A 25,126-nucleotide genomic window follows, 5' to 3' on the forward strand; every position below is an offset into this window, starting at 1 on the left:
TTTTCGAACGCAGAAATATTCGATTAGTTTCCCCCTAAAATAAACTAATTGTATCATTAGATAAGGCATTATTTTGAATTCATGAATCCATCCATATATGGGAGGAAAATATCGGTTGTTTTAATGTTGAGAGGAAGATCTCAGACAAACTCTACAAAGAAATTATTGAAATTATTAAATATATATGAGCATCAAGTCTTTTCCATAATTTTGTTGATTTCATAATTTCAGTAGCTTTCCTGCTTGTTTCAGCAACACAAATCAGCTCTTCTCATGCCGAAATACTCTACGTCTGCCAGTGTTAACGCCTATTCTGCGTCACTGCATTTATTCCGATATCGATACGAAACGCGTGGCAGTGTAAAAAGGTAATGAGTGACGATATATAAACTTGCACAGCTAAAAGCTTCTTGGCAGCTATCGATACCAATGCCAGACGTTTGCCAGCACTATGCTTTGCGCGTCTTATTTGATTTCAATTGAACACGCTGCTCAGTTTACCATTACTTAAATGAGTTTTTTCAAATTTAAAACAAAAAATCTCCTTCCGTGCAATATATAGATTTTATTTCAATTTTCATAAGGAATTAAGTTATTTAATGAAAGTATTGTACGAGTATTGTATTGGTAGTCAGTTAGAAGAACAAGATTCAAGCTAAATTGTGATTAGAGAGTAGGAAGAATACTAATTCCTTCGGTTAAGAAGACAATCTGGCGTTCAAGGCACTTGAAGGACGAGCATTTATTTATCCTGCTCTTCCTCGTCCTCAATGTTGATCTTGATAATGTTGACCGTGGGCCCCGGCGGTTCACTGCCACGCGTCTCTGGCAGCCCATTTTCCGGCGGCACCGCCTCCACAATGCACTCATCGCTGCCGGTGGTGCTGATGGTGATTGTGGGTATGTTATCGGACCAAATGGAGCTCTGCGAGTCCTGCCTCATGGTGCGACGTCGCTGGGAGGCGCTTCGGTTGGGAAATGTGATGGGTCCGGGCAAATCCAGTTCCTCCAAGTCATCCATTGTGGCCAATGTGGCCGTTGGGGTGGTCACCCCTGGCGGTGGTTTGGGTGGCCGCGAATTAGGACGACCAGACGATGAGGATGTACCGCTGCCAAAATGCAGAGGTGCACTGGGCGTTGGAGATTCTGGTTCCGGTGTAGGTGGCATCTCGAGGGCAGTGGCGCTGGAGTTGCTCGACAATACTGAAGGTGGTGGGGGCGGTGTGTAGGCCAAATATGTGGGCGTGGTAGGACCAGGAGACTCATCCGAGCCCTGCTCCACATCGTCCTTCTTGAGGTTTACAGCCTCGCGTACGAGGGCGAGAAGAGAGCCAATCTTCTTACGCCCCTGTCGCGAGAGGACAGACAACTGGCGCTGATGATGGCCCTGACTGGGCGTGGGTGAGGGCAGGTTCGGCTGCTGCTCCTCTCCGCCGGCCACCTCGCTGCTTAGGTGATCCGAGGCGGGCACATCTGAGAGTCCACCAGCCTTGCTCTTCTCCACGCTCCTCTCATCGAACTTGAACACTTCAGGCTCTGGCTTAGCAACCGCATTATTTGACTTGATTTTGTGCTTGCGAAACTTGAACTTTCCGAGGCCAATAGCCTCGAGTCCTCCGCCGCCTCCTCCGCCGCCTCCGCCTCCGCCACTTCCACCTCCGCTTTCCTTGGGCGATGGCAAGGGTTTATCTTCTACCTCCTGCGGCGGCTTCTTTTCGTCAACTATGTGGAATTTGCTCTTGGCCAGCGGAGGCGTTTCGGGTGTTGACTCCTCTGCTGTCTGTTGGACGCGCTCTGTCGTGGGTGTCTGCGGCTCTGGTGTGGGTGGCTTCGACTCGTCCTCCCCTTGCTCCTTGTGGCGACGTAGCAAGCTGGCGCGGCGCTCGCTGACAATCCTTGAATTTGTATCCGGATCATGTTCATTCTCCTTGGGCGACTCGTAGGGGGGCGGTTGCTTGTGCCTGGGCTCCTTTTTCTCTTTCATGCTGCCTCTATCTCTTCGCTCGTGTTTCTCGACTTTAAAACGGCTTTTGGGATGCGGCTCCTTCACGGGAAAGTTGCCACCAATTCCGCCACCCGCCCCTGAACTGCTGGCCACTCCTCCACCATTGGCAGCCACAATGGAACTGGCCCGGGCCCGTTCCTGCTTGGCAATCTGCACAATGTCCACCAGCGAGGGCTTCCGAGTGCGACGAATCTGCTGCAGTCGCGACAGGCCGAACCGCTTGTCCTTGGCCTCCTCATCGTGGGGCAGCGAGTCCTGGTGCTCAGTGTCCGTATCGTCGTCATCGCGTCGCACAAAGGAGTCTTCGTCCGAGGTGGCCGAGCCCTTGCGTAGGGCCTTCTTCATGATGCGTGAGATAAGCTCTGGGGAGGAGAGAGTCAGAACAAATGATTTGCAAGCTGAGATAGGATATATTTCTTCTTGGGCTTACCCTTTCTGGCCTGATTCTTGTACTCCTCCGTGTCGAAATCGGGCTGCTGCGTGGGGGTGACTGGCGAGGATGCTTCGAGTACCTTTCGCCAGCGATTTGTCAACGTTGTCGCCGTCGGTTCCGCCTGCTTGACCTCGGGCACCTTGAAGATCTTCTTGCGCTCCTCCTCGCGCTCCTTCTGCAGCTGCGTCCGCAGGTCCTGGTTGGCTTCGCGCAGGGCGCCCGTCAGCGACACCAGATAGTAGATGATCAGGATGAGTAGGAGCAGCAAGGGAATCACGGTGCTCGATGAGGTCAGGTAGTCCAGGGGTTCATGGAGTTGTCTGAAATTAGGCAATAATACCCAATGACTACCTCGGTTCTTTGGTTTGCATGAGATTCCTTGTCATCTTACTGGGGCAGGGCATTACGGGTGGTATTTGTAATGAACTCGGCAATCCGGTTGTACTCCGAGAAGGGTCCACAGTGCCAGGAGGGGCGCAGCCAGACAATGGCATATCCCACGGGTAGCACACAAAGGAACAACATGGTCAGCAGCAGTGACAGGTAGAAGTTGTTTGACTTGGAGGCCCTACAAGAAGAGATGGCACTGGATTAGCAGCCATTCCATTAACCCAATTCAGCCACCCAATAGGGGACACTCACTTGAAAACGACCTCGTGGGGCACGTTGCAGGTGAGGACTATCCACGACCTGAAGTACATCATAATCATCAGCTTGACCAGGTTGATGAGTACCAGGCCCGGCGAGAAGAATATGCCCATCCACACTTGGCCCTGGTTATTAATCAACGTCAGGATGTTCTCGGCTATCTTGAAGTCCCCGTACTGCCCAGGAAAACAAAGCCTCGCATTAGTCAAAGTTGCACCTGCACCAGAGTCAGAGGCAGAGCCAGAGCCAGACAGAGTCCCGGGCTCTCCTCGCACTTACCTGTGGAAAAGTCTTCTCCATGTCCCAGCACCAGTTTTGATTGACGTAGCGCACAAACAAAGCACGCAGGAAGTCGATGCAGAGTGGGGCCACAATGGACATCAGCTTTTGAATGGGAAGAAGGTGGGCTTAATAAGCATTTTGCAATGAAGCTCCAGTCGGATTTCGGACTCGAGACACTTTAAAGCTGAAACACGCAACTGTCCCTGTAGTGTCCTTGCTGGTGGATCTGTGTCTTGTAGTTTACGGCTGATTTCCCTAGTCTAGCCGAACTATCCCACAGAATCGCCATACACATTTTGGTCGCTGTTCATGCACGAACACGTGCCTCAAGTTCGAATCGAAAACCAAACGAAACCGGGCTCAAGTAGTATCCCAAAGGCCACACACAAAGAGCACACTCAATTTTACTTTGCGGGCCTTTTTGTTATGCGTAAAGCATGAATGCGTTTAAGCCCCTGCCCGTAACTTGTTTAATTTATGTGCTTAAATCGTTTAATAGAGATTATGTACGCCATGTCGGGTGCATAATCAAATTGGGTACCAGACCCATTTTGTTTATTTTTTTGTGGCTCAGCCTTGACCCTGGCAGTTTACACGAATGTCGGACAAATGTTAAGTACGAAATAAAAGGGAAAGTAATCCCTGGATTGAGATCCCTTTGAATGCCCCCAATGCCCGCCTAGTTCTGTTATGGTTGCTCCTCACATTTGCTCTGTCTGATAGCACCGACTGGATAACATCGATGTCAGGTCATTGATGGGCAGGGCAACCTTGAAAACTTTAGCAATTCCCTGAATTTGTTTACGATTAGACTTTAAGTTCAGCGAACAGCAAGAGCAAGCAGCCCCAATGGGATGCCAATCGACACTCGAGACTCATCGTGGCAAATGGGCAAATAAGACTTGGCGTTCGAGGGCTAAAGTTCACAATCATGCTTATGGCTTATGTAAATTTTCGATTTCGGATTGCACAGGGGGGATTCGTAAGTGTGCCCCCCATTCCCACTTCCTCGCCCACTTCCACTTCCACTTCCATTTCCTGCTCTGCCTGAATGCCAGCTGCGTTTTGTATCAATGGAAAGACTCCCGAGAGCGATTATTATGATAAAATACTTTTCGTTTGTGCTTCCTTTTCTTCCTTTCAAATATTTCCCTATTCAGATTTGCTCTTTTTCCGACGTTGGCCTTTTTTAAGTCAAGTTGATTTTGGGTTTCTAGACGAGCGCAAAAATTTGATTTTTCTACTCGTACACCCCCGTGTACCCCAGGAAGAGACGAAAGAACGGAAAACAAATTTTGCGTTACATTTTCCGGATAATTTAGCTAAACGGGATTTCACGCTCAAAACGCTCAAGAGATGCCAACAAAATGGCTGAAAATTCCCTTCTGGTCTGCCCCCCTGTGTACACAGATACTCCGCTTTGGGTTCAATCATATTTTGGGCTAAATAGATTTTGATACAGTAGCAGTTGGTTGGCTCGCTTCCGAGAGCCCGGAGTCGAGTCGGGAAATTGATAGCTGCTTCTGGTGATAAATTCACTTTTAAACTGTGGCATCTTTGGGATTGCTCAGCAGCTGGTCTCCCTCGTACACTCACCCCATCGAAGACGATGACCTTTGATAGCTCCTGGCCCAGGGACGTTTCCCAGCACATGGTTGTCAAATTGGTCTGGATTTGCTTAATCGCCAGCTTCACCTCCCGCAGACGCTTCATCTTCCGCTCCAGGGGAGTCAGCTTGACTGTGGATAGATGCTTGCTGTCGCTGCTAGGGGTGGTGCTGTCCAGGCCATCGGTGGTGCTGCCACCGAATATGTCGTCCTCTGGCCCCTTGGGACACACGGTAATTACACAGAGCTCTAGGTACTCGCTGTCCTCGTCGTAATAGACGGTGCTCCCGATCTCCGCCGCATTCCCGTATCCTATATAGTACGGGGTCTTTCCATATCGCTCAGTGAAGGAATAGTCATCCTCAGTGGTGCTGCTGCCGCCGTTGCTGGTGCTGCTTTCTGGGCTGGTTGAGTCAGTGCCAAACTCTGTGGTGGATGATGTGTAATCCTCCGTGGTTGACGTACTTTCTACGGTTGTTGTCCTAAACCATCCTCGTGTTCGTCGGGTGCTGCTGGTGGGAGTGGCCGTAGTTGTGGTGGTTTTTCTGCGCCCAAGTCTCAACTGATTTATGAGGTTATTCCACTCCTCTTCGGTGAGTATCCTCTTGGTGGGTCTAGTGCTGGCAGTCGTCCTTGTTGTGGGAGGTCTATAGGGTGGCCTATAAACGGGCCAACGGCTTGGTGGCGTATTCGCAGACTCTGTGGTGGACCCAGCTTGTCTCCCAGTGACACTGGATTCATTTCGATGTCGTCTACTATATTTGCTAGTTCGCCATATAGGTGCATCGCCCAAAGCCCTTTTCGTTCGGATCTGAGCCTTTTCCTCGTCATCATCCAATTGGGCCAGAACCAGAGCCAGGGGGTCATCGGCCTGTTGGGTGGTGTCCCCGTCCTCCGTGTCCTCGTAGTCATTATCCGAAACGGGCGGATCTTCCGAATAGTCCGTGTAGCTGGAAAAGTTATCATTGTCCGGAGCCACAGTGGAGGGTGATGCCAGCGGCTCATCGCTGCCATAGTCGTAGACATCTTCGTTGTCGTTGTCGGTGGTATAGAAGAATTCTTCCTCCTCTTCTTTCTTGGGTGCCTCCGTCGTGGTGGTGGTGGTGGTGGTGGTCGAAGTAGTGCTTGGCCTTAAAGTTGTTGGTACGGCTGTCGTTGCCCTTGCGGTCGTGGGAGTCGTGGGGGCTTTCGTTATTGTAGATTCTTCAGGGGTGCTTGTTGAAGGCGGAACTGTGTTCCAAGGTGTCGTTGTGCTCGGCTCTGTGGTCAATGTGGTAGCTTTCGTGGCTACCGTTGTCCAAAGCGATGAAGTCGTTCGAATTGTAGTCGGTTCCGTGGTCGGGATCGTGGGCAATGTCGTTGGCAAAGTTGTAGGCAAAGTTGTAGGCAAAGTCGTTGGCAAAGTAGTGGGCAAAGTAGTGGGCAAAGTAGTGGGTAAAGTAGTGGGTAAAGTGGTTGGTGGCAGCACGGTAGGTGTTGTCAGATTAAGCAGCATCAGTGTGGTGGCCAAGTTCTTTGCACTGATTATGGTTCGTATAGGTTTTGAGCATTTGAAAGTCATGTTATAGCACTTGATCCGCTGCACAGCGGAGGAGATCAGGGCGGCGGCTGCTGTCGTAGAGAGCAGGCCGTCGGTGGTGCTGCCTCCATCCTCGCCCCACGCGGCAGTGGAAGTGGATTCGTCGAACAGGCCCTCCGATGTACTGTCGCTGTAGAGCGACGTGGTGGGCGTCATAGCACGCAGGGCCTCGATGGAGCTTAAAAGATTCTGCAGCTCCATTGTGTTGGTCTCGTTCTCCAGCTTCAGCAGCTGCAGCGGCTTCTCCTTGCTGTTGATCTTGTAGATGAAGGAGAACATCAGGGAGTACAGATTCAGCATGTTGAGTATCATAATTCTGCAGGAAATACACAGAGAATAAGATACCCCCTGGGAGAGAGGACGCTATATTTATTTTCTTACCTTGCCAGCTGCAATCTTAGCTGCTGCCTGGGATGCCAGTTCTCAAACAAACCCAGAGCCTCGAATATCATGGGCAAGAAGAAGGAGAGCAACGTCATGGTCACGTTCACAGCATTCCTGCTCAGCCAGTTGTCGTGTTTGGCCAAATCCTCAGAGCTGCAAAAGCAAAGCAAAGCCAAAGTCAAAGCGAAGCCAGGAATAAGTGGCAGTCTGCCTGGGAGATGTGCTCTTCTCCATTCACTTACTGATTGACAAGCAGCACCACCGTGGCACCCGACAGACCCAGCAGACCCATTACCAATATATTGACCAGTATTCTTTGGAGGATTACCCGCCAGCTGAAAGGGCATTACCCCATTGATTATGGCACGCGAATAGCTTAAACTTGGCGGGGACTTACTTGCGATTATCTTTCTTCTTTTCGGCCTCCTCCAGCAAGGCCTCCTTGAAGCCGACAACCACGGATGCAATGCGATTATGCGCCGTCTCCGCGTGTCCTGTGAGAGTTGCAAGAGTTGCAAAAGTTTCTGTAACGACAGCTCAGCTGCGTGGTCGACCACTTACCAATCATAAAGTCCCAGCCGGTGAAGAGCTTCCACGAGAAGACACACTCATCATCCTTCGAGGAAAGTTTCGAGTTGCGAGAGTTCTCTGCCATTCTATTGAGAAATCAGGGAAAAAGTTTCAGCTGCTGGTCCTGCTGCTTCCGCTCCTCCTGCATATCCCGCTCTTACAAGCCATAATTTGTGCTCAAATCCTGACAATCCCGAACCCTATTCCAATCCCAATTCCAGTTATCCTAATGCAGCATAAACATACGTATAATTCACGCACTCTGAGCACGTGCCACGACAAGTGGCAAGGTCAGGGCTGGGCCTGCTCACTGTTGACATTGCTACTTTGTTCAATTACGAAATCAGCATAATGCCGACAAAGCCATTAAAGCGAGCAGCCCAATGGCGTTCGCCTGGTCAAAATGGCGTTTTGCCGTTTCGTTTCCGTTTCCGCCCTATAGACCTACAGTCCTGCCATCCAGCTTACCGCCCCCTGCACGTGTCTGTGTCCCTGTGCGTGCGTAACTCATAATGGTCAATTCCTTTATGGCTTCTGCTCCTTCCTCTTTTTTGAGGGCGCAAAAGTTTCGTGAGCCAGACACGCCCGTGCCAAGATTTGTATTATTTAATCAGCGCTTCAGTTTTGTTTAATTAATTAACGAGCAGTCTGACATTTAGTTTGCTTTTTGCGGCTTCGATGACCAGAGATTTAATGAAGTGCCTCTTCTGCACGGACACCCCCAGGGACCCCGACCCCATAGTCCTAGCCATACTCACTTTCTCAGCGTGGCCACAAAGCTGTAGATGTAAACCAAGACGGCGGTAAGGAAATAGGCTAAGGGCAGCTTATATCCGGAAACGCTGATGCCGGAAGTGCTCGAGTAGTAACTGCGGAAAGAGAGACAAACAAAGAACAGAAGGCAAAGGAAGCAGGGAAGATGAGCAGGGTAATTATCGGCAGGTGCGGAGGAAACTTACCCATAAAACATAGGTGAGTATTTGAGGAATCCCTCAAATTCCCAGAATGTGAAGAGATTGCCAGCCACATTTCGTTCCGCGTCGGTCATGCGTTTCCTTGGATCCGTTTCCCCGTGCTTCGTGGCGAAATACTGGGCGAGAAGAAACACAACGTACACACAAATGAATGCATAAATGGGGGCTTTCTCGCTGGTTACGGCTACCCACCTCCGGTCCGATGACAAAGGCCACCAGCGGAATGGCTATCATAATGTTGACCCACATAAGCCAGCGCAGGAATGTAAAGTAGGAGGCGACGCCGGAGCCGAAGTGGGATTCGATTTCCTTGATGCGCAGCTCCCAGGGTATGAGGACGGTTAGGAAGCTGGTCGTCTCCCGCTTCCAGTGTCGCCAGCGCTGCAGGTTGGAGATAGAGGGGAAGCACATGAGTTACGGGCATGGCATGGAGTCTCCAAGGAGTTGCATCCCAAGTTCGTATTTTAATTGGTTTTCAAGTGAATGCCAGCCACCGAACCGAGCATAAATCTGTGAATTATGCGACTGGGGATTTATTGAATGTCCGTCCGTTCTGGCATCCAGTCCGGAAAGTGGCCCATAAATTGTGTAAACATAAATATTTTCGCCCTACTAGGGGGCTGGGCGCATTCTGCACTCTGCAGTATGCATTTTGTATTCGGCAGGCGTTTCCGGCTCTGAAAATTTGCTGCTGAGGAGAAGACTGGGATAAGGGGAAAATCACTTACTGCCGCCATTAAAATTTTAAACCTCGCCCACAAGTCTCGGGTGCTGCGTGACATGGCGAAGCGCTCCTGAAGCGCGCCCTCGTGGCGTGCCACATATGTTTTGGCCTGTCAACACATGCACGGGGGGCAGATCCAAGTCCAAACATCATTAAAAATGCCAGGGCGAAGCCACAAGACGGGGCAAACCCGGGAATGGAAGGAACGTGAACAAAGATAAGAAGGAGGTGGTGTGAATGAAATCGAAAAGTTTGCTGTGAGGATTTGATGAGTGGAGTGTTCGAAGGGAGGAGGAGGTCGTAACATTTTCAACGACCTGACAGGCAGCGTGAAAACGAACGCGCCCAGTTTCGAGGCCCTCCCACTCTCTCCCACTCAGCCAACATTCCGTACCCACCTGCCGCACCAGCTTGAGCTTCTTGCGGATGGGCCATGGCTGTAACTTCACCGACTGTATAACCTCCTTGTGTAGGCGTATGTTCTCAAAGATTTGCTCTTGCGTGGACTCCTGATTGGTGCCCTCCTCTGTGAAGTAAACCAAAGCATAGCACACACACACGTTACACATTACACATACGCCGAGTGGGCTCCACGCTCGTGACCGTCTAAATGGCCGCACGTAGCCTGGGAAATTACAGAAAAGAGGCCCCCAGACGTTGATTAGCCGCCACTAGAGGACGCCCATCTCCATCTGCCATCTCCACTGCAGCTGCTCGTTAACTAAGCGAAATCTTTTCCCCACAATTGCGGGAGTGCCTTGCCTGAACTTGTCGTATAGACACTGGAGCGCCGCCGCTCCACACTATCCAGCACGTGATCCATGGGACTAGATGCTCGTCGCGAATTGCGACTGCCACGTTTTCCCCGATAGCCGCGTACACTGGCACGTCTCTGCATTATTGCCGATACGGATATTGAGTAGTCCTCCTCATCGTCAACATCGCCAGTGCCGCCATCTTCATAAAGTTGTGGAGGCGGAGGAGGAGACTGGACGACAAAGTGGGGCTCCTGGTGGCTGCTCTCGGCGTCGCTGCTCTGGTTCTGTGATTGGAAATCTGTGCAAGAATATGTTTGGTAGAGAAAAAGCTGAGATGGGGTCCAAAGATGGCGTGGAAAAGTTATCTCCTCCTACCGTTCAGCTCATACGACCTATTTTCCTCCTGCGATGCGGCTCTGTATTTGTAATTATTGCATGAGAAATGTAGGGAATTCCTTCCGGCAAGGCTACTCACCTCTTTCCCCTCTGTCCTCTGTAGAATTCCCTCTTCTCATCGGCGCTGCTCTGCATTTGCCAGCCCCCTTTATTCAAGTCGCATGGCGGGGCCCAGGTCACAGATAATTGATGTGGCGAGGTGACACCAGAGTTGTTCTGGGAATTTGGGTTTTAGTTTTAAAACTTACTAATTATCTTAATCACACTTGTCACATTTAATACTCGTTATGCAAAATTCTTCAGAATTGCTTATTAATAATTGCACTTTAAGGATTAACTTAGTTGTAACTGAGTATCCTCTTGCACCGCTTTGAGGGTGTGCTGAAGAGTCTTCATCACAGGATGTAGGAAAACTATTTAATTCCCAGTTGTTAGTTAGTTCGTCCTTCGCCGTAGCGCGTCGGAGGAGCCTTATGCGCAGACTGAACGGCTTAGCCCGCTTACCAGGCCAGCAAGGCGCAAAAGACCATCATCCAAAAGGACAACGACTAACACAAATACTTCTATACCTCCGCCCCCATGCTTGCTCACACAGACACTAGCGAATGCTGAATTTTTTCTAATAATGAATGAATATGAATGAAGAACAGACAGGGAGTCGAGTAGAGTCCTGGCCCACAGCACAGTCTAACACCAATGACCAACCCATGGCCAACTTATCAAAGCCAAAACGTGCCCAAAACGCACACAGCGAGCGCTGTGTAACGTAAAGGAATTTACATAGACAGGCACCAGGACATTGCGGTAGGGATCGAGAGGAAGCCAGGACACATACATACACACGTACGGGGCAGTATCTGACTTCCTCGCCCAGTTGGAACGAAGACGAATGAGTGTAAGAATCGCCAGCGGCATGTGATAACAACGCCGTGTCCGGGCGTAACTTCGAATGTCCATTTAGATGGTGGCCAGGTCTGAGTGCTACGAGGACTGTGTCTACGTGTGTGTGTGTTTGCTGGTTCCTATGAATATGTGTGTGGGTTGATATTGAGTCACGTTGTATTCTTGGCTTCTTGTTCTGTCCAGTCCTGTCCTCTGTTACCTCTCCTTTCCCATCACGGCCTGGTCATGTAAATGAAAATCAAACATGCAAGGGTTGATAAAGAAAATCGCGAATTCTAACACAAAACACACAAAAAAGTATACATATATATATGTATATATATATATAGGATTTTCCAGTCCTTTCTTTGTGTCATGGGAGCGCCCACTATTGAAATATGTTTTGGCGCTCTGCGCTGTGTTTTGTGTTTCGCTTTTGCTTTCCTTGCCTTTCTCTGATTTCACTTTCGTTCCCTTTTAATTAAATGAAGTTTTTGCTGAGGCTTTAATTAACATCAAATTTATCTGTGCGTGCTTCCCGCCGAAGCCCATGGCGACTCTGAACGCCCCAGAAATCTGCGCACGTGTAGCACAATGCCAGCCGCCAATGGGTTCATTACCCGAATGTGTGCTCGACTCTTGAGCCTGTCTCTGTGTCTGTGTCTGTGTCTGAGAGTCCTAGAGTGATTCTGTGACAGGTGCAGGTGAACTTGAAAAGTGCTACACACACTCGCTGACCCAAATGCCACGCCTCATCGGGATGGGGGAATCCTCCATCCGTAGGCCTAAGTGGCTTTCCATGTTCGATTGCAGTTTTGGTTGTTCCGCCATAAATCTTGGGCCCTAACTTGTCCCACCACGCCTTGGATCAAAATATAGGTCAGCCGTACAGAAAATATAGATATATATTTAAGCAGAACCGAATGAAAACTAATCCCATGATGATGCAACATTAGTTGATGCGGCACGCGTGTGTTTCGCTCGTGTCGCTTCTTTTCTCGCGTCTGCCCTTCGTCGGAGTCTTCCTGCACTTGCGACGGGGCTCCTTTTTCACGGTACGATCGATCTTAGAGCTGCAGCTGTCCGAAGTGCTGGCCGCATGTAGGCGCGTCTCCTTGGCCGATTCGGAGCTCTGCTGGCTCTTGGAACGGTGACATACGCCAGGGATAGGTATTGGGGGCACGCCGCCAGACGTTTGCTGACAGATTTGGTTGACCTCCAGATTGTTTTTCATAATCTGACGGTCAAACTTTGCCTTAACCGCGCTTCTGAGATGGTACTTGGTCAGCTTGCCGTGACGACAGTTCTCCATGATCCAGTGACGCACCTTGCGACAGCCCACATAGATGCTCGGGGAGCCGTGCTTCAGGTCCATGAGGTAGCCCTGCGGGTGCAGCCGGCCGAAGCCTAGGTCAAAGACATTTAGCGGCAGATCAGGCGGAGAGGGTCCGTCTTGGGTCTGATATTTGTATGGACCTACAGCGGCCAGCGGAGATCTCGTCTCTGTAAAGAAGCGACGATCCTCCGACGAGCAGTACTTCCAGGGATGGAAGCTAACGGAGCCATCTTTCATTCGAGCAAAATCAACCTTCAACTGATCGTCAAAGACCATTTCGTCGATCTTCAAAAGCTTGCCGTCATGGTGAGTCACCTGGAAGCTGACACCCAACGGAGCAGGCAGTTGGATGGAGCCACTTCCGTGAAAGTGATTGTTCCGAAAATAGCCCACGTAGCGTGAGCCATCTGGATACGTGTAGGTACCATAATCCTGCATACCCAGCTCATTCATTTGGCCAAAGAATTTGGTTCCAGTTGGGAAGTTACTGTTGCGTGTGCCATCAATCGACCTTCCCTCACCCGTTGAATCGCGAACCAGTGTAGTGTATCTCTCCATCGAATAAGACCCAATTTTGCAACTAATACTTTGAAATATAATCTGAGACTGTAGCTGTAGAGCTACTGTTATTGTAGAATTATTGAATATTAGCACCAGGCATGCTTGTTTTTGGATCCCTTCTACGAGTATACAGTTATTTTTCGCCTACTCCCATTTAAAGTCGTTAGCAAGCTCAGACCTCAGCTCCCAAGTCTCTCCCAAGTCCCGAGATAAGAAATAATAAATGATGTCTAATGCGCAAAACTCTTCCCTTACGAGACCTATGGTAATTACACTCTGACCATATGTATATATATATAAGCTAATATCCCATGTGGACAGAATCAAAGCGTCGAACATGCCACTGTTGGTAGTAGTTCTGTTAGCATTGGCTGTGGCTGCTGCTGATGCGGTCAGTCCCGAACCTGACCAAGTCATCACCAACGGAAGTCCGGCGTACGATGGACAGGCTCCCTATGTGGTGGGCATGGCCTTCCACCAGAGCAATCAGTGGTGTAGTGGCACTATCATTGGCGACACATGGATCCTGACTGCTCGCGCCTGTCTGACGGGCAGCACCGGGGTAACAATTTACTTCGGAGCGACACGCCGAAGCCAGGCTCTCTTGGCAATGTATGTGGGAAGCACCCAGTACATTCAGGACAACGAACACCTCGCCCTAGTGCGCGTCCCTAAGGTGAGCTTCGGCAACAGGATTAGGAAGGTCGCTCTGCCAGGACTGCGGAACCAATCGAATCGGTACGAAAACAGGTGGGCCACCACCTGCGGCTGGGGCAGCAGCGCATCAACACGGACGCAACCCGACTGGCTGCAGTGCGTCGACCTACAGATCATGTCGAACACCGAGTGCATCCCCTTTTACGGCCTGGCCACAATCACGGACCGCATCCTCTGCACCCGCACCACCAACGGCAAGTCCATCTGCTTTGGCGACGCTGGCAGTCCGTTGGTCATAGCACAGGGATCCACTATGGTGGGGCTGTCGCTGTTTGTGTCCACGCAGGGCTGTACCCTGGGACTTCCAGCAGGGTTCTCTCGGATCACTAGTCAATTGAACTGGATTCGCCAACACACTGGAATCTACTATTAAACTGCAACTAAAATTTAATATTTAAAGAAAAATCCATATATCTTCCGATTTACAGCTGAAAGCGAGAACGCGAAATTTCCATATAACTCGATCGACGAAGCATGTTGGATTGCACCACGTTCAAATAGTCCGTGTTTGTCTTCTTGTTCATCATGACCTTGACCGTGTCGTAGTTCTCCGTGGGGTCCAGAGGGATCGGCTCTGAGGCAAAGCTGTCGGACTGGCAGCTGGATGGCCCGACGGAGTCCACGCGCTGGTCATCCGAGCTGCTGGTCCACTGACGGGGCTTCACCCTTATGGTCATGTTCTCAGTCTCAGTCTCATCGAAGTGATACGTTGGCAAGTCTCTGATATCTTCTAGTTCTCGCTTCTCCGCCACCCCCTTGTGGGCACGGAGACACTGATCCGTGGCCCTGGCTTTGGAGTTCGGATTATAATTGCAAGTAAACGCCATCGATGAGGGGTCTGTCTTCGGCTTGGACTTTCCCTTCTCCTTGCACAGCTTGTGGTAGTAGTGCTTGCGTTCCATCCTGAAGTTCGGCGCATAGATGATAGTCTTGGGGAGCTGGGACATCTCCGTCTGTAGATTGTTGTCGATGATTTGGCGACAGAAGTACGGTATTGGCTCGCGGATCTCATCCGTGTGAGCATGACGGCAGTGGCGCAGGATCCATTCCTTGTCCCTCGGACAGCCAACGTAGATGCTGCTGGAGAAGGGCAGTGGGCGATCCGTTAGCCAGCCAGTCTGCGGATTGTAGATTCCCTCCTCCACATCGTAGCAGTCCTTGGGCACGATGCGTGACCTTAGACTGTTCGTCACATAGGCGGTCGGACCCACGGGCGGCTGACTGTACAGGTGCTCGGACTGGTAGCGTCGGTCCTTGGGCGTCAGATAGTCCCAGTCCGAGGAGTCAAAGTCAATTCCAGTGAACCGAGCAGTGAACTGGCCCTGGACATGGAGTCCATCGGGGAAGCACATGTCCTCGATGCTCACCAGTTTCCCGTTGTTGAACACACCCTTGATGGTGAAGCGATAGGGCTGCGCCAGGCGCAACTGGCCGAACCCATGGAACTTGCCCTGAAGAAAGCGGCCGCGATACTCACTTCCGTCCGGATAGTGATAGGTGCCGAGGCCATCCATCATGTGCGCCTCCTTGTTCCAAGCTCCTTCGTAGCTGCTGCGGGTGATGAAGTGCCTCAGCGGCGTCATCTTCACGCCAACACTCGACATCGCTTTGTGAAGATAGAGAAATGTCCTCGGCTCTGGTGCTTTGAATGCTCTTTTTTCTGTCCGCACCGTGTGTGTGATTGTATGATTGTCTGAATGTGTGATTGTGTATCAGAATCAACTGTATTTGAATTTGAAATGGAAACTGAGACACACCTGACCCACTTGGAATGGCCTGCCTTGTTGAGATTACCCATCAGCTTTATGACTAAATAAATGTTTGGACTCGACTCGACTCGACTCGACTCGACTCGACTCTGGGTCGGGAGTGGCCGCGTCCGCCGCGTTTCCGTCCGCGTTTGGCTTTTGTCGCATGTCTGACCTAATGAATCTTTGCATACTCTTGCGGCAAAAGGTGCGCATAACAGGTGCGTTGTGTTCTTTTTACAATGAAGTGGAAATGGGATTGAGTTCTTGAGTGTTGGGCAAGAATTCTTAGAATAAGAATTTAGTGGAATTACATTTGAGGTTGATATACTAAAAAATTCGTACGCTTGAAATTTGATAGACAATTTTAATAATTAATAGCTTATTCTGTTGGGAATTAATACCACTAAAAAGCGAAAGTCTAAAAATAAGACCATACCATCAACAAAATGGCAATGTTGAAAAAAATTACAAATGTAAAAAAATTATTAAAAATGAACTTTGGTATGATATATTTTCCGGTACAGCCTTTCTATGGCATCCAATTAATAATCCTATGAATAGCTCTCTTTCTTTAGCCTATAAATTTTTTTGGATATCAGTGTTTAAAATGCCTTTTTTCCAATTCCATTCAATATGGCTTCCACATAATGAGATTGTCGATACCTTTCCTCTTTGCTGAATTAAACACGTTCTAAAAAAGAGCAAGAGCATCCCATGTTCGATATGGCTTGAGTGTGCGCTTAACACCCTCTGAATAAATGGTGGGACACATAAAAAATGATTTTAAGCGCCACCTTGGGTCGACTTGCAGCATTGCTTGACCAGAGTCATCCACCGTTTAAGAGCTATTGGCGTTTATAGCTATTGGCATTTGCTGCCGTTGTCGTTGCTGCCATTGCCATTGCTGCCATGGCTGATGTAGGTGCTCTATTCTCTTCCCAATTGCCATGGTTACTGCCGCTGCACATGTCGTTGGCCTGGCCAAATCGTAAGCACTCCCCAGCGGGCAGTAAATCATGCTCACTTACCTCACTGTTGGCGCCAGTGGCGATGTTGCTGCCACTGCCGCTGCCACTGCTGCCCACGCAGCGGAAATCGACAGAACCACCTGATGAGCGTCGCGGCTTGCCGATATCCAGACGAAGGATTCCGGGCTTGGGTCGCCGTGGGGCTGCGGCCGGTGGGCTCTGCATGAAGTCGGTCGTTGCCACTGGTGTGGCTGTGGATGGCTGCGGTTCCACATTCTCGGTGGCCTCGTTCTGCATGACCAACTACTAAACCAGGAAGGCGAGAGTACCCACAGAATGCGCGATTCACCGCGCACACAACCGCCGTGCAGCGCCAACGCGAACAGACTATATCCTGGCATGGCCTCCTGGCCTCCTGTACAGCTCGTGGAAGCAACAATTACGCGCGCAGCCAACGGGCACTGAAATAAAATGTGAATTAAACGCGCCACCCACGCGATAAGTGTCAATGGATGTGTTGAACCCCGTATTCGCATACCCGTGTGCCCCATGGATGTAGTGTGTGCTGTGGTGTGGTGTGGTGTGTCTGCTCCAATGAGGATGACGCTGGACAGGACACGCGGCACTTTCAACTGTTTCTTGTTGCTGTCACAGTCACAGCGCTCACATGTTCGTACCCGTGTTGGGTGACACAAAAGCCAACTTCCTGCTTTCAGGGTCGCCGTAGCCTACCTTTGTGTAATTATGTCTGCCGCAGCCCCAAAAAGTGTCAACAGCGCTGGCCCAAAAAAAAATATCGCATGTCGCATTCACCATGTGAAAATTTCCATTTTTCATTTTCACTTTTCATTTTCTTGTTACTGTTTTTGCTAGTATCTTTGTATCTTCCATTAGTGCGTTGCGTTGGCCCATGTCCTTAATTATGAGAGCACGAAGCATGAAGCGCTGCCTTCACTTTGTTTTATAATTTGGATACCCTGTACTGGACACCGATTGGGGATATTTGAAGCTTAGTTAGGTATTCTAGGATCCATTTGGGGCTTATTTCACAATAAAAAACCCTTCAAACCTTTCGTTTTTATTCGGGTTTCCATTCATTCCAATTCAAATTTAATCGTTTACAAACATTCGAATACTTGTTCTGGCAATATATATAATGAATATTTTATATCTTGTGCTTATTGGGTATCTTTCAGTCGATTTAGTGCTTGCAATACCCCCGTCCAGAACCCTCCCATTTTCCCCGGAATGCGTTCCAGTCCCCAGTCCCAGTCCCAGCCAAGCCCACCTGCGGTGCCGTGTTCGCATATCCATGTCCTGGCAGCCCCGTGCTGATATGCAATGCTTTTTCTATTACATGCAAAGCGCGTTAAATTAATTGAACTGTAAAGTGTCAGCAGAAGCAGCAGCAGCAGTGCCACCAGCAGAGCCAGTGGCAGGAATATAGCGACACCATCAGATGACGAGTAACTCAGCATGTTGCATTTAATTTTTATTATTTTCACTTTATTCTATGGCGCTGAACCAGATCCACTAAATACTAATTTAACTTGGGTTGGTTATGCGTTGCGTTATGCTAAGTGGCTTATACTCGTAAAATGAACTTTTCTATTTTGTCGCAAAAAGTTATTTGTCGAATGTCTAGATGTGTTTTTGTGATGCGTGTGATACGAGTATGTGTTTTGTATGTGCTTCCTGGCCTGGATTATGCTTAGTACAAATTTCAGTTTCAGTCTCAAAAATTGTTTGCATAAATTAACTAAAACCATTTTACGTACGTATATTATTTGTATGTATGTATATTTCATCTTCGTCCTGGATCTATAAATGTCGTACCTAAATGGAAACTGTGATAAAATTGTGAGTAATATCGTCTACTGCTGCAGCCGATGCTGGACAATAAAAGCAAGGCATCTACATAAATAATGCAATAAAACCCCGACGGAATTTGATGACGACTGAAGTTATGTTGGATGCATAAGCATCTGGGCATAGCTCCAGTCTAGTATTTCCCAGTATTTCACAGATACAAATGCCTATCTAAATATTTTTCTAATCATTTTTCTGTATCCTTATCGACGAGTATGTACTTATCCAATAACTTATCAGAGTTCAAGTACAATCTGCATTTGGCTCGTGCACTGTACACCCTCTTTGAAGCTAGCTAACTACTATGTCTACGAGTCCTATCTACGAGTACCTTCCCAACCAAACCCTGTTTTTATAGTTAAAGAATCCCCATAAATTTCGAGTGAATCGCTTATACACCACGTATGCCACACACGCCACCGCAGTGGCAGTAAATTTATAGAGTAGCCCCCTGCAAAAAAGGGGACTGCGAAGCGCAAAAATGGAATCGATTTATGCATAAAAACGTTGATGCTGGAAAAATTTATGAATAGCAAACATTTGATCTTTGTTGTCCTTGCTGCAGGAGCTTTAGCACGCTCTTTTCCCGCCACCTTGGCCGTGTTTGCTTAACTTAATAACCAGTTTTTCTCGTACCCGAAAAACTGGTCAAGTTAAGCAGTGTAGAAGATGCTGCGCTTTTTGGCTGCTTCCTTTTCCTGTGTGTCGTACGTGGCGTATGATTAATGTGCGTGGCTTGTTCGCTTAATGAATTGGCCACAAGAGTACGTGTGTACTTGTGTGTGATTGTGTGTCTGTGTGGTGTGTTGCCAAATACTTTGTTGTTGTTAATACTTAAATACACATTGAGCTCGAGTCCTATGCTCGCTAATTGACTTATGTCTACTCGTATGCCTGTTGCTTTGGGCCTCCTCCATGGTCTTGGTCCACCTCCTGCCTATGTAAATGGCATCCCGATGAGCTTGTCGTTCGTTTTGCTTTGTTTTCAGTTAATTTGGTCATTTAGTCTATTGATTTTCATATGAACTAAGTATGCTAGAGCTTAGGGCCAGCATATTTATCAAACCTACACTTAGGGCTATGCAAAAAAAAAACTCACTTAACAGCTAATAAACGCACACATTACGGCAGTTCGAGGGGCGGCCGCTGTCTGGCCTGGCTCTCAGAATGTTGTCACTTTGCCCAAACGCATGCCGAGCAATTTACGGCGCTTTTTGGCGCTCAACTTTGTCCAAATGGTGCTGCTGCCCTCCACAAGCAGGAACTCGTCGCATAAATCATCAGTTTCCTTGGCTATGCCGCCGTAGAAATGATCCTCCTGATACTTCTCAGAGCGCGAGTCGCCGGAAACGAAGCCGCTCTCCGGCCGTGACAGGGAGGCGGTGTGCCAGGGCAGCTGCTGGAACCATCGTGCCACTTTGGCGGTCGAGGAGAGCTGTGGAAATGAGTGGGTGGTGGTGGTGGGTAAAGTCAGTGTGTAAATTTATGCAAATGAGTTATGTGCGCAAATTGCTGCCCCGCAGCAAATCCAGCGAGAGTAAAAGAGAAGAGAGACGAGCAACGAGCAACGAGCAACGAGGCGACCAGGGAAAGTGAAAAATGGTGACACTTGTTTTTGCTGCTTGTTTCTTGCGCCGCACTGAGCCGGACGGGCATCGTTTTTCATTCATCAAGGGGAAATTTATGCACTCCGTAATGCGCTCAAGAGTACGGTTCTGCTGTGCTGCCGGTTTTTGCTGGAAAACTCATTAGGGAAATTGGCCAGCCAACCCAGCGTTAACATTAAATTATTAACAATAATATATACACTCGGACTGGTATCGAAACAAGTGCAGAGCTCTGGTCAGAATGTTTATACATAATTATGCGACTTTTATTATTATATGCGATGTTTGTGCTGCTTCTGTTTCTGTTAATCTTCGATTTTCCAATGAACAAATAACATTTGCCTAGGCAACTAATTAATGCATAGAGTATTGGCATTTCAAATTATTATTATTATTATTGCGCTTTCCATTTGCATCATATTGTAAGGGAAAGCCTATGCGAGAGAGCCGCATAATGGGAATTAAAATACAACAATTAAAAAAAAAATTATTCAACTAAGTAATTAGAATATATAATAGATTCAATAGCTTAAGGGTAAGGGGTGTATAGGTAGATTTCACTTTAGGAAGAGAAAATACTTTGAAACGTTTACTTTTCCAGGTTTTTCATTGCTGATATGCCGTTGGGGATTTGGTTTAGATTATGCTTCGTAAATACTTTCACTGACTAGACATTAGAGAGTTAGAAAAAAAAAAAACTGAGACTTTGGCACACTTTGATCTCTCATCTTAACAACAATAATCGGCAACATAATCGATAATCACTAGACTAACTTTGAGCTGTGCAAATAATTTGCTTTAAATGATCTTTGGCACACTGGGACCTGCTCAACCTGCTCCACCTGCTCCTAAAATGCAAACTAAAGTTTTCTTCTAAATTAATACTGTTTCACTCATTCACTCGGTCCTTCCACTCACTAGCACTCACACCACTCAAACCACTCACAATCGAACTCACACTAATCGTCTAACTTAGGTCCTGGTCCGTGTTGAATCTCCTGTATCCGTGTATCCACGTATCCGCGTATCCGTGTATCCGCGTCCCATCACTTGGTCGTGTGCCTTGCCCAGGCGGTCCTCTGCACTTGGCTCATCATCTGGCTCCGATTGGGCACCTTCTCGCTTGTGCTGCGCGTAATGAAGCTGGGCGTGGCCGACAGCTTTCGCTGGTGTCCCGCTTCGTCCGTCACCCGCAGCTGCACCGTATTGAAGCGCGTGTCCCTGCCGCTGTTGTTACCGTTGCCGTTTCCATTGCTCTGGCTGCTTCCGGGACTGATGTTGTTGTTGCTGCTGCGTAGACGCGGGGACGAGGGAGAGTCCAGCGTAGAGGAGCTGCGGCTGGTGTCCCGCGTGCTGGTGGATCCCCCACAAGCCAGACCGGCCAGGTTACCGTTTGAGACGGCCGCTTTCAGTTGCTCCTCGAGACTGTTCAGGTTCTGCTCGATGCTGAGGCGAAGGTCCTCGTTCAGCGAGGAGCTGCCGGCGAAGGAGTTCCGGTTCAAGGTGCCCAGCTGCGAGGGAGTCAAGGTGCCCGTTGCCGCCGGAGAAGTGAGAAAATTGAATCCCCCCGCTGCCACATTATTGTTAGGGGTGGCCGGTGCACAGGACAACGGATTCGCATAAAAGAACGAGTTGTGCGGCGAGGCCGAAGGCGTCTGCTGAGTCGGGGCTGGATTTGCATTCAGATTGAGGGCCTGCAGCCGATTGAGCAGCTCCTGGTTGACCTGGAACAGATCCTTGGACAGGGCATCCTGCTGCTGCTGTTGCTGCTGCTGCTGCAGCTGGTTGCTTATGCTCTGCAGCTGGCTCATGGAGGGGTACGGACTGCCTCCACTGGCTGGGGGCGGCGTAGCAGGAGTCAGCTGAGGCTGCGGTTGTTGCTGCTGCGGCGTTGGCGGCGTCTGCTGCTGTTGCTGTTGCAGATTCTGAAGATGCTGGCTCTGCTGATTAAGCCCGCTCAGCTGATGACTAAGAGATGTCAGCTGCTGGTTGATGTTGCCCAGGTTGTTAATCTGCTGATTGATGGTCGCCAGGTTGTTGTTATTGCTGGTGGCCTGGAGCAGCAGCTGCAGCTGCGATTGCTGTGGTGGGTGAAAGGTCACAGACAATGGAATTAAGTACTGGGCACCTGCCGGGCAGCTCAATGAACTTACAACAAATCAGAACGAGAACGAGAACAACGAATAACGAACAAACAAACAGCTAGAACTATAAACAGTCGTGCAAAGAACAGCAAATGGCAGCCAAGTAAATCAAAATCATGCAAAAAGGGGATTCTCTGGGTCAGGATATGCTCGGATTTCAGCGCAAATTTACGATCGCATAACTCAAAAGCTTAAGGTAACATAAATGTCAGGGTATATCCTCACCTGGGGAGCCAGCCCTATGTTGGCTGTGGTGAGGCCAGCGCTCTGCTGCTCGTTGTATGCCCCCAGCGAGGCCAGGTGCTCCAAGAGCTCCCGATTCTGCTGGAGAAGCTGCTGGGTGCGCGCCTGTGGAAGGGATATACTCCAATCAATGTGGCCATTCAATGGGTCAGCTCTATAGTGGCTACTCACCTGCGCCTCGATGCGCGCATTCGTCTCCGAGATGAGCTGCTCTCGCACTAGCATCAGTTGTCCCAGAGCCTGACGGGTCTGCAGGGCCTGTGCCTCCAGCTGATCCTTCAGCTGTGTGATCTCAGTACGCGGCGATGCAGGAGAGCCGGGCAACTTGTCGTCTACATCGCACTGCGATCAAAACGATGTACAATGAATGAAATATAAATTACTAATCTAGAAACATTCAAAGCCTTGCCTTGACACCCTCTCAGGTCGAGCCAAAAACATATTTAATCGAATTTGTTTACTCTTTCTGGGTGGGTTTTGTGTTTGGATAAACAATTTGGAAATATTAATTTGTACAAAAGATTTCACTTCGATTTCCATCTGATTTTATGCCGGAGATTGCGGCTCATAAAAATTTGCCAATCACCGATGGCATTTTAATTGTTTTGGTCGGAATATGGTAATGGCCAATACGATTCGGATGCGGATTGGTTATTATTGGCAGGCCATTCCACAGAGCATTATGGGAATATGATGGGGGTGGTGATGGGGCTGTGGATGCGTATTAGTTACGTTACTCACCAGCAGGCTGGTCGATTTGCGTAGACTCGACTGCGATGGCATCAGCTCCAAGTGGTTTGGACGCTGCGGCTGCGTGTGGTTCAGATCGGGCGTTATGGCCAAGTGCTCTAAAAATAAAAATGAAAACCAGAAATGGTTTGGCGAATTGAGTGAGTGAACAACTGGAGCGTGTACGAGTACACGCGGCCTCATCCACGTCCTCCAATTTGTCAAGGTCATTGGACACCCACCAACCCCCACATGGGGCCCACACCTGGTGGTCTCTCTCGCGGTCACTTTCGCGCTTAATTTCCCATTAATTACAGCATTCTAGAGTTCAATATCTGTTTTGGTTATGTTCTGTCCGTTCAATAAATAATGAAACAATTATCTAGACACTCCCGGCGATCATCTCCCAAGATGATAATAATGATGATGATGTCGGGATGGAAAGGGGGATTGAAAGGGGGCCGAGGCTGGGGCGAACGAGGTCCACTGCCGAAAGCGCTCTGTTTCTGTTTATTTGCAGCCATTTCAATTTGATTTGTTGGCAAATATTTCAGCAATTTCTTCCACGAACTCTACGTACGCCTTTACTGGCTGTAAAACCCGGGGAGAGCCTGCCGGAATCTCATATATATCACTATACTATATGGCCAATGGGCAATGGCGAATATTTTTAGATTCCGTTTGGGTTTCGCACCTTGGGCACGTGTTAATTGCTACCGAATGGCTCCAAGTGCTGTAAAAATCCTTCACAGCATGTAAATTAATTTTGCATTTCACATTGTTCAGCGGGCGAATATTTTTGGCATCTAATTGATTGAATTTGGCCAAAATATGCACCCTTCTTTTGGAAAGAACTTGAATAAGGATTTGGCCTCGACAAACACATGTTTCTTTGGCTAAAATAAGAACATTTTTACAACCCGAATGACCCATTTCGAGGGAACCGAGCACACATCATCCTCAATTAGAGAACAGCTCAAAGAGGCCCGCAGAAACAGCTGCAAAGCAATGAATGGCTGTGTGACAGGGAACAGCAATTAGTAATCTAAATGTTCACATTTTACTTATAGTCCATATACATATAATATTGTGTGTTGTGATACATTTTAGCTAGCCAATTGCCTGGCCAATGTCAATATGGAAGGTATTGAGACGAGATATTGGCCTGCCAAAAGCAATAAATGGTTGTATTTTTATTGTATCCTATACTAGGGGTCTGGAAGTAACGATATATCTAGTGTAGTTCTGCACCAATTGAGAATAAAATATTATCGATTTTAGAATATGTATTCCGGATAAAATGTATAGCATAATTTTAGGTGTCTCTCAGTCTTGGGACATTCAACTCTGTCCCCACTGACGCTAATCTAACCAGAGATCAGAGATCTGCCAGACATATAGACGGACAAAAAGCTGACATAATTCATTAGTTCGGTGTCGAGTCGCTTGCTTGGCTACCCTTCGACACCCAAAAATTATAAGGGGATGAACTATGTATCTATTGATATTAATAAATAATTTTTGGCACACGACTCTAGGGCACGCCCACACGCCACCACGTGTCCCCGCCTACGGTGTGTCTCCTGACAACAAATTCAAGTTCTACCACTCTGATGCCATGGCTATGATGAAAGTATCTGCAAATATAGTAATCCATCTCGAACCTGGCTCCTCCACCTTCAAAAATATCCCCCCACCAAATCTCGTAGCTTTATTTTGTTGTTTTATTTATGTATACATCTTTCTCAGAATTTCTGGCGAATGATGTCGTCGGATGGTTTTAGACAAAAGATGGTAAAAAGAATTGGATTCTTAGTGAGGTTTTAATATTTTTTGTTGTCTGCTGTTTCGTTTTTTTGTTTTCTTGCTTTTGGCAGTCGCTACGCGTTGATGACGTCAAACTGCGCCTTGTCTGTGTAAGTGTCTGAGGGGAGGGTGGTAAAACTGATGGGTCGGGGA

At 48.5% G+C, this 25,126-nt stretch overlaps 4 protein-coding genes across 8 annotated transcripts in view; 1 reads left to right on the forward strand and 3 right to left on the reverse strand.

Moving 5' to 3' along the window:
• Nucleotides 1-542: 542 nt before the first annotated feature.
• Tmc (Transmembrane channel-like) lies at nt 543-17,278 on the reverse strand. The gene is made up of 19 exons (XM_001353088.4): nt 16,636-17,278; nt 10,440-10,576; nt 10,340-10,380; nt 9,969-10,262; nt 9,605-9,732; nt 9,211-9,315; nt 8,675-8,863; nt 8,468-8,598; nt 8,267-8,377; nt 7,500-7,594; nt 7,336-7,432; nt 7,181-7,273; nt 6,936-7,091; nt 4,965-6,870; nt 3,366-3,470; nt 3,081-3,262; nt 2,830-3,006; nt 2,436-2,758; nt 543-2,367 (listed from the first exon to the last, which is right to left on the reverse strand). The coding sequence occupies exons 1-19, from the start codon at nt 16,870-16,872 to the stop codon at nt 743-745; spliced, it is 6,132 nt and encodes a 2,043-aa protein (XP_001353124.4). The 5' UTR covers nt 16,873-17,278; the 3' UTR covers nt 543-742.
• On the reverse strand, nt 12,130-13,249 carry LOC4812744 (MORN repeat-containing protein 5). Its single transcript, XM_001353086.4, has one exon. It carries the CDS (start codon nt 13,134-13,136, stop codon nt 12,195-12,197), a length of 942 nt encoding a protein of 313 aa, XP_001353122.2. The 5' UTR covers nt 13,137-13,249; the 3' UTR covers nt 12,130-12,194.
• Nucleotides 13,461-14,249, forward strand: LOC4812745 (serine protease 1). The gene has a single exon (XM_001353087.4). The coding sequence runs from the start codon at nt 13,477-13,479 to the stop codon at nt 14,227-14,229; it is 753 nt and encodes a 250-aa protein (XP_001353123.1). The 5' UTR covers nt 13,461-13,476; the 3' UTR covers nt 14,230-14,249.
• A 359-nt stretch (nt 17,279-17,637) lies between the features above and the next one.
• The window catches only part of LOC4812742 (capon-like protein), a 45,609-nt gene continuing 38,120 nt past the window's right edge, over nt 17,638-25,126 (reverse strand). For 3 of the 5 annotated variants that reach the window (XM_001353084.4, XM_033382299.1, XM_015188688.2), the window contains 4 exons: nt 23,180-23,286; nt 22,610-22,780; nt 22,421-22,543; nt 20,283-22,132 (listed from right to left, as the gene is read on the reverse strand). In XM_001353084.4, the coding sequence (XP_001353120.3) occupies nt 21,098-22,132; nt 22,421-22,543; nt 22,610-22,780; nt 23,180-23,286 (1,436 nt within the window). In that variant the 3' untranslated portion in view covers nt 20,283-21,097. Of the gene's footprint in view, nt 19,880-20,282; nt 22,133-22,420; nt 22,544-22,609; nt 22,781-23,179; nt 23,287-25,126 lie in introns of those variants that run through there. The other 2 variants (XM_015188692.2, XM_015188690.2) reach the window with 2 other exon arrangements.

The sequence above is a fragment of the Drosophila pseudoobscura genome, chromosome X, assembly GCF_009870125.1.
Source record: "Drosophila pseudoobscura strain MV-25-SWS-2005 chromosome X, UCI_Dpse_MV25, whole genome shotgun sequence".
Taxonomy (NCBI): Eukaryota; Metazoa; Arthropoda; class Insecta; order Diptera; family Drosophilidae; genus Drosophila; species Drosophila pseudoobscura.

What these genes read in the sequence shown, in the direction of transcription:
- LOC4812744 (XM_001353086.4), bottom strand. Translation starts at nt 13,136, where the DNA reads ATGGAGAGATACACTACACTGGTTCGCGATTCAACGGGTGAGGGAAGG.
- LOC4812745 (XM_001353087.4), top strand. Translation starts at nt 13,477, where the DNA reads ATGCCACTGTTGGTAGTAGTTCTGTTAGCATTGGCTGTGGCTGCTGCT.
- Tmc (XM_001353088.4), bottom strand. Translation starts at nt 16,872, where the DNA reads ATGCAGAACGAGGCCACCGAGAATGTGGAACCGCAGCCATCCACAGCC. An exon ending in TGTCTATACGACAAGTTCAG is followed by an intron (nt 9,733 to 9,968) that starts GCAAGGCACTCC and finishes TTTACTTCACAG; the next exon opens with AGGAGGGCACCAATCAGGAG. An exon ending in AGGTCATCGTCTTCGATGGG is followed by an intron (nt 3,471 to 4,964) that starts GTGAGTGTACGA and finishes CCCATTCAAAAG; the next exon opens with CTGATGTCCATTGTGGCCCC.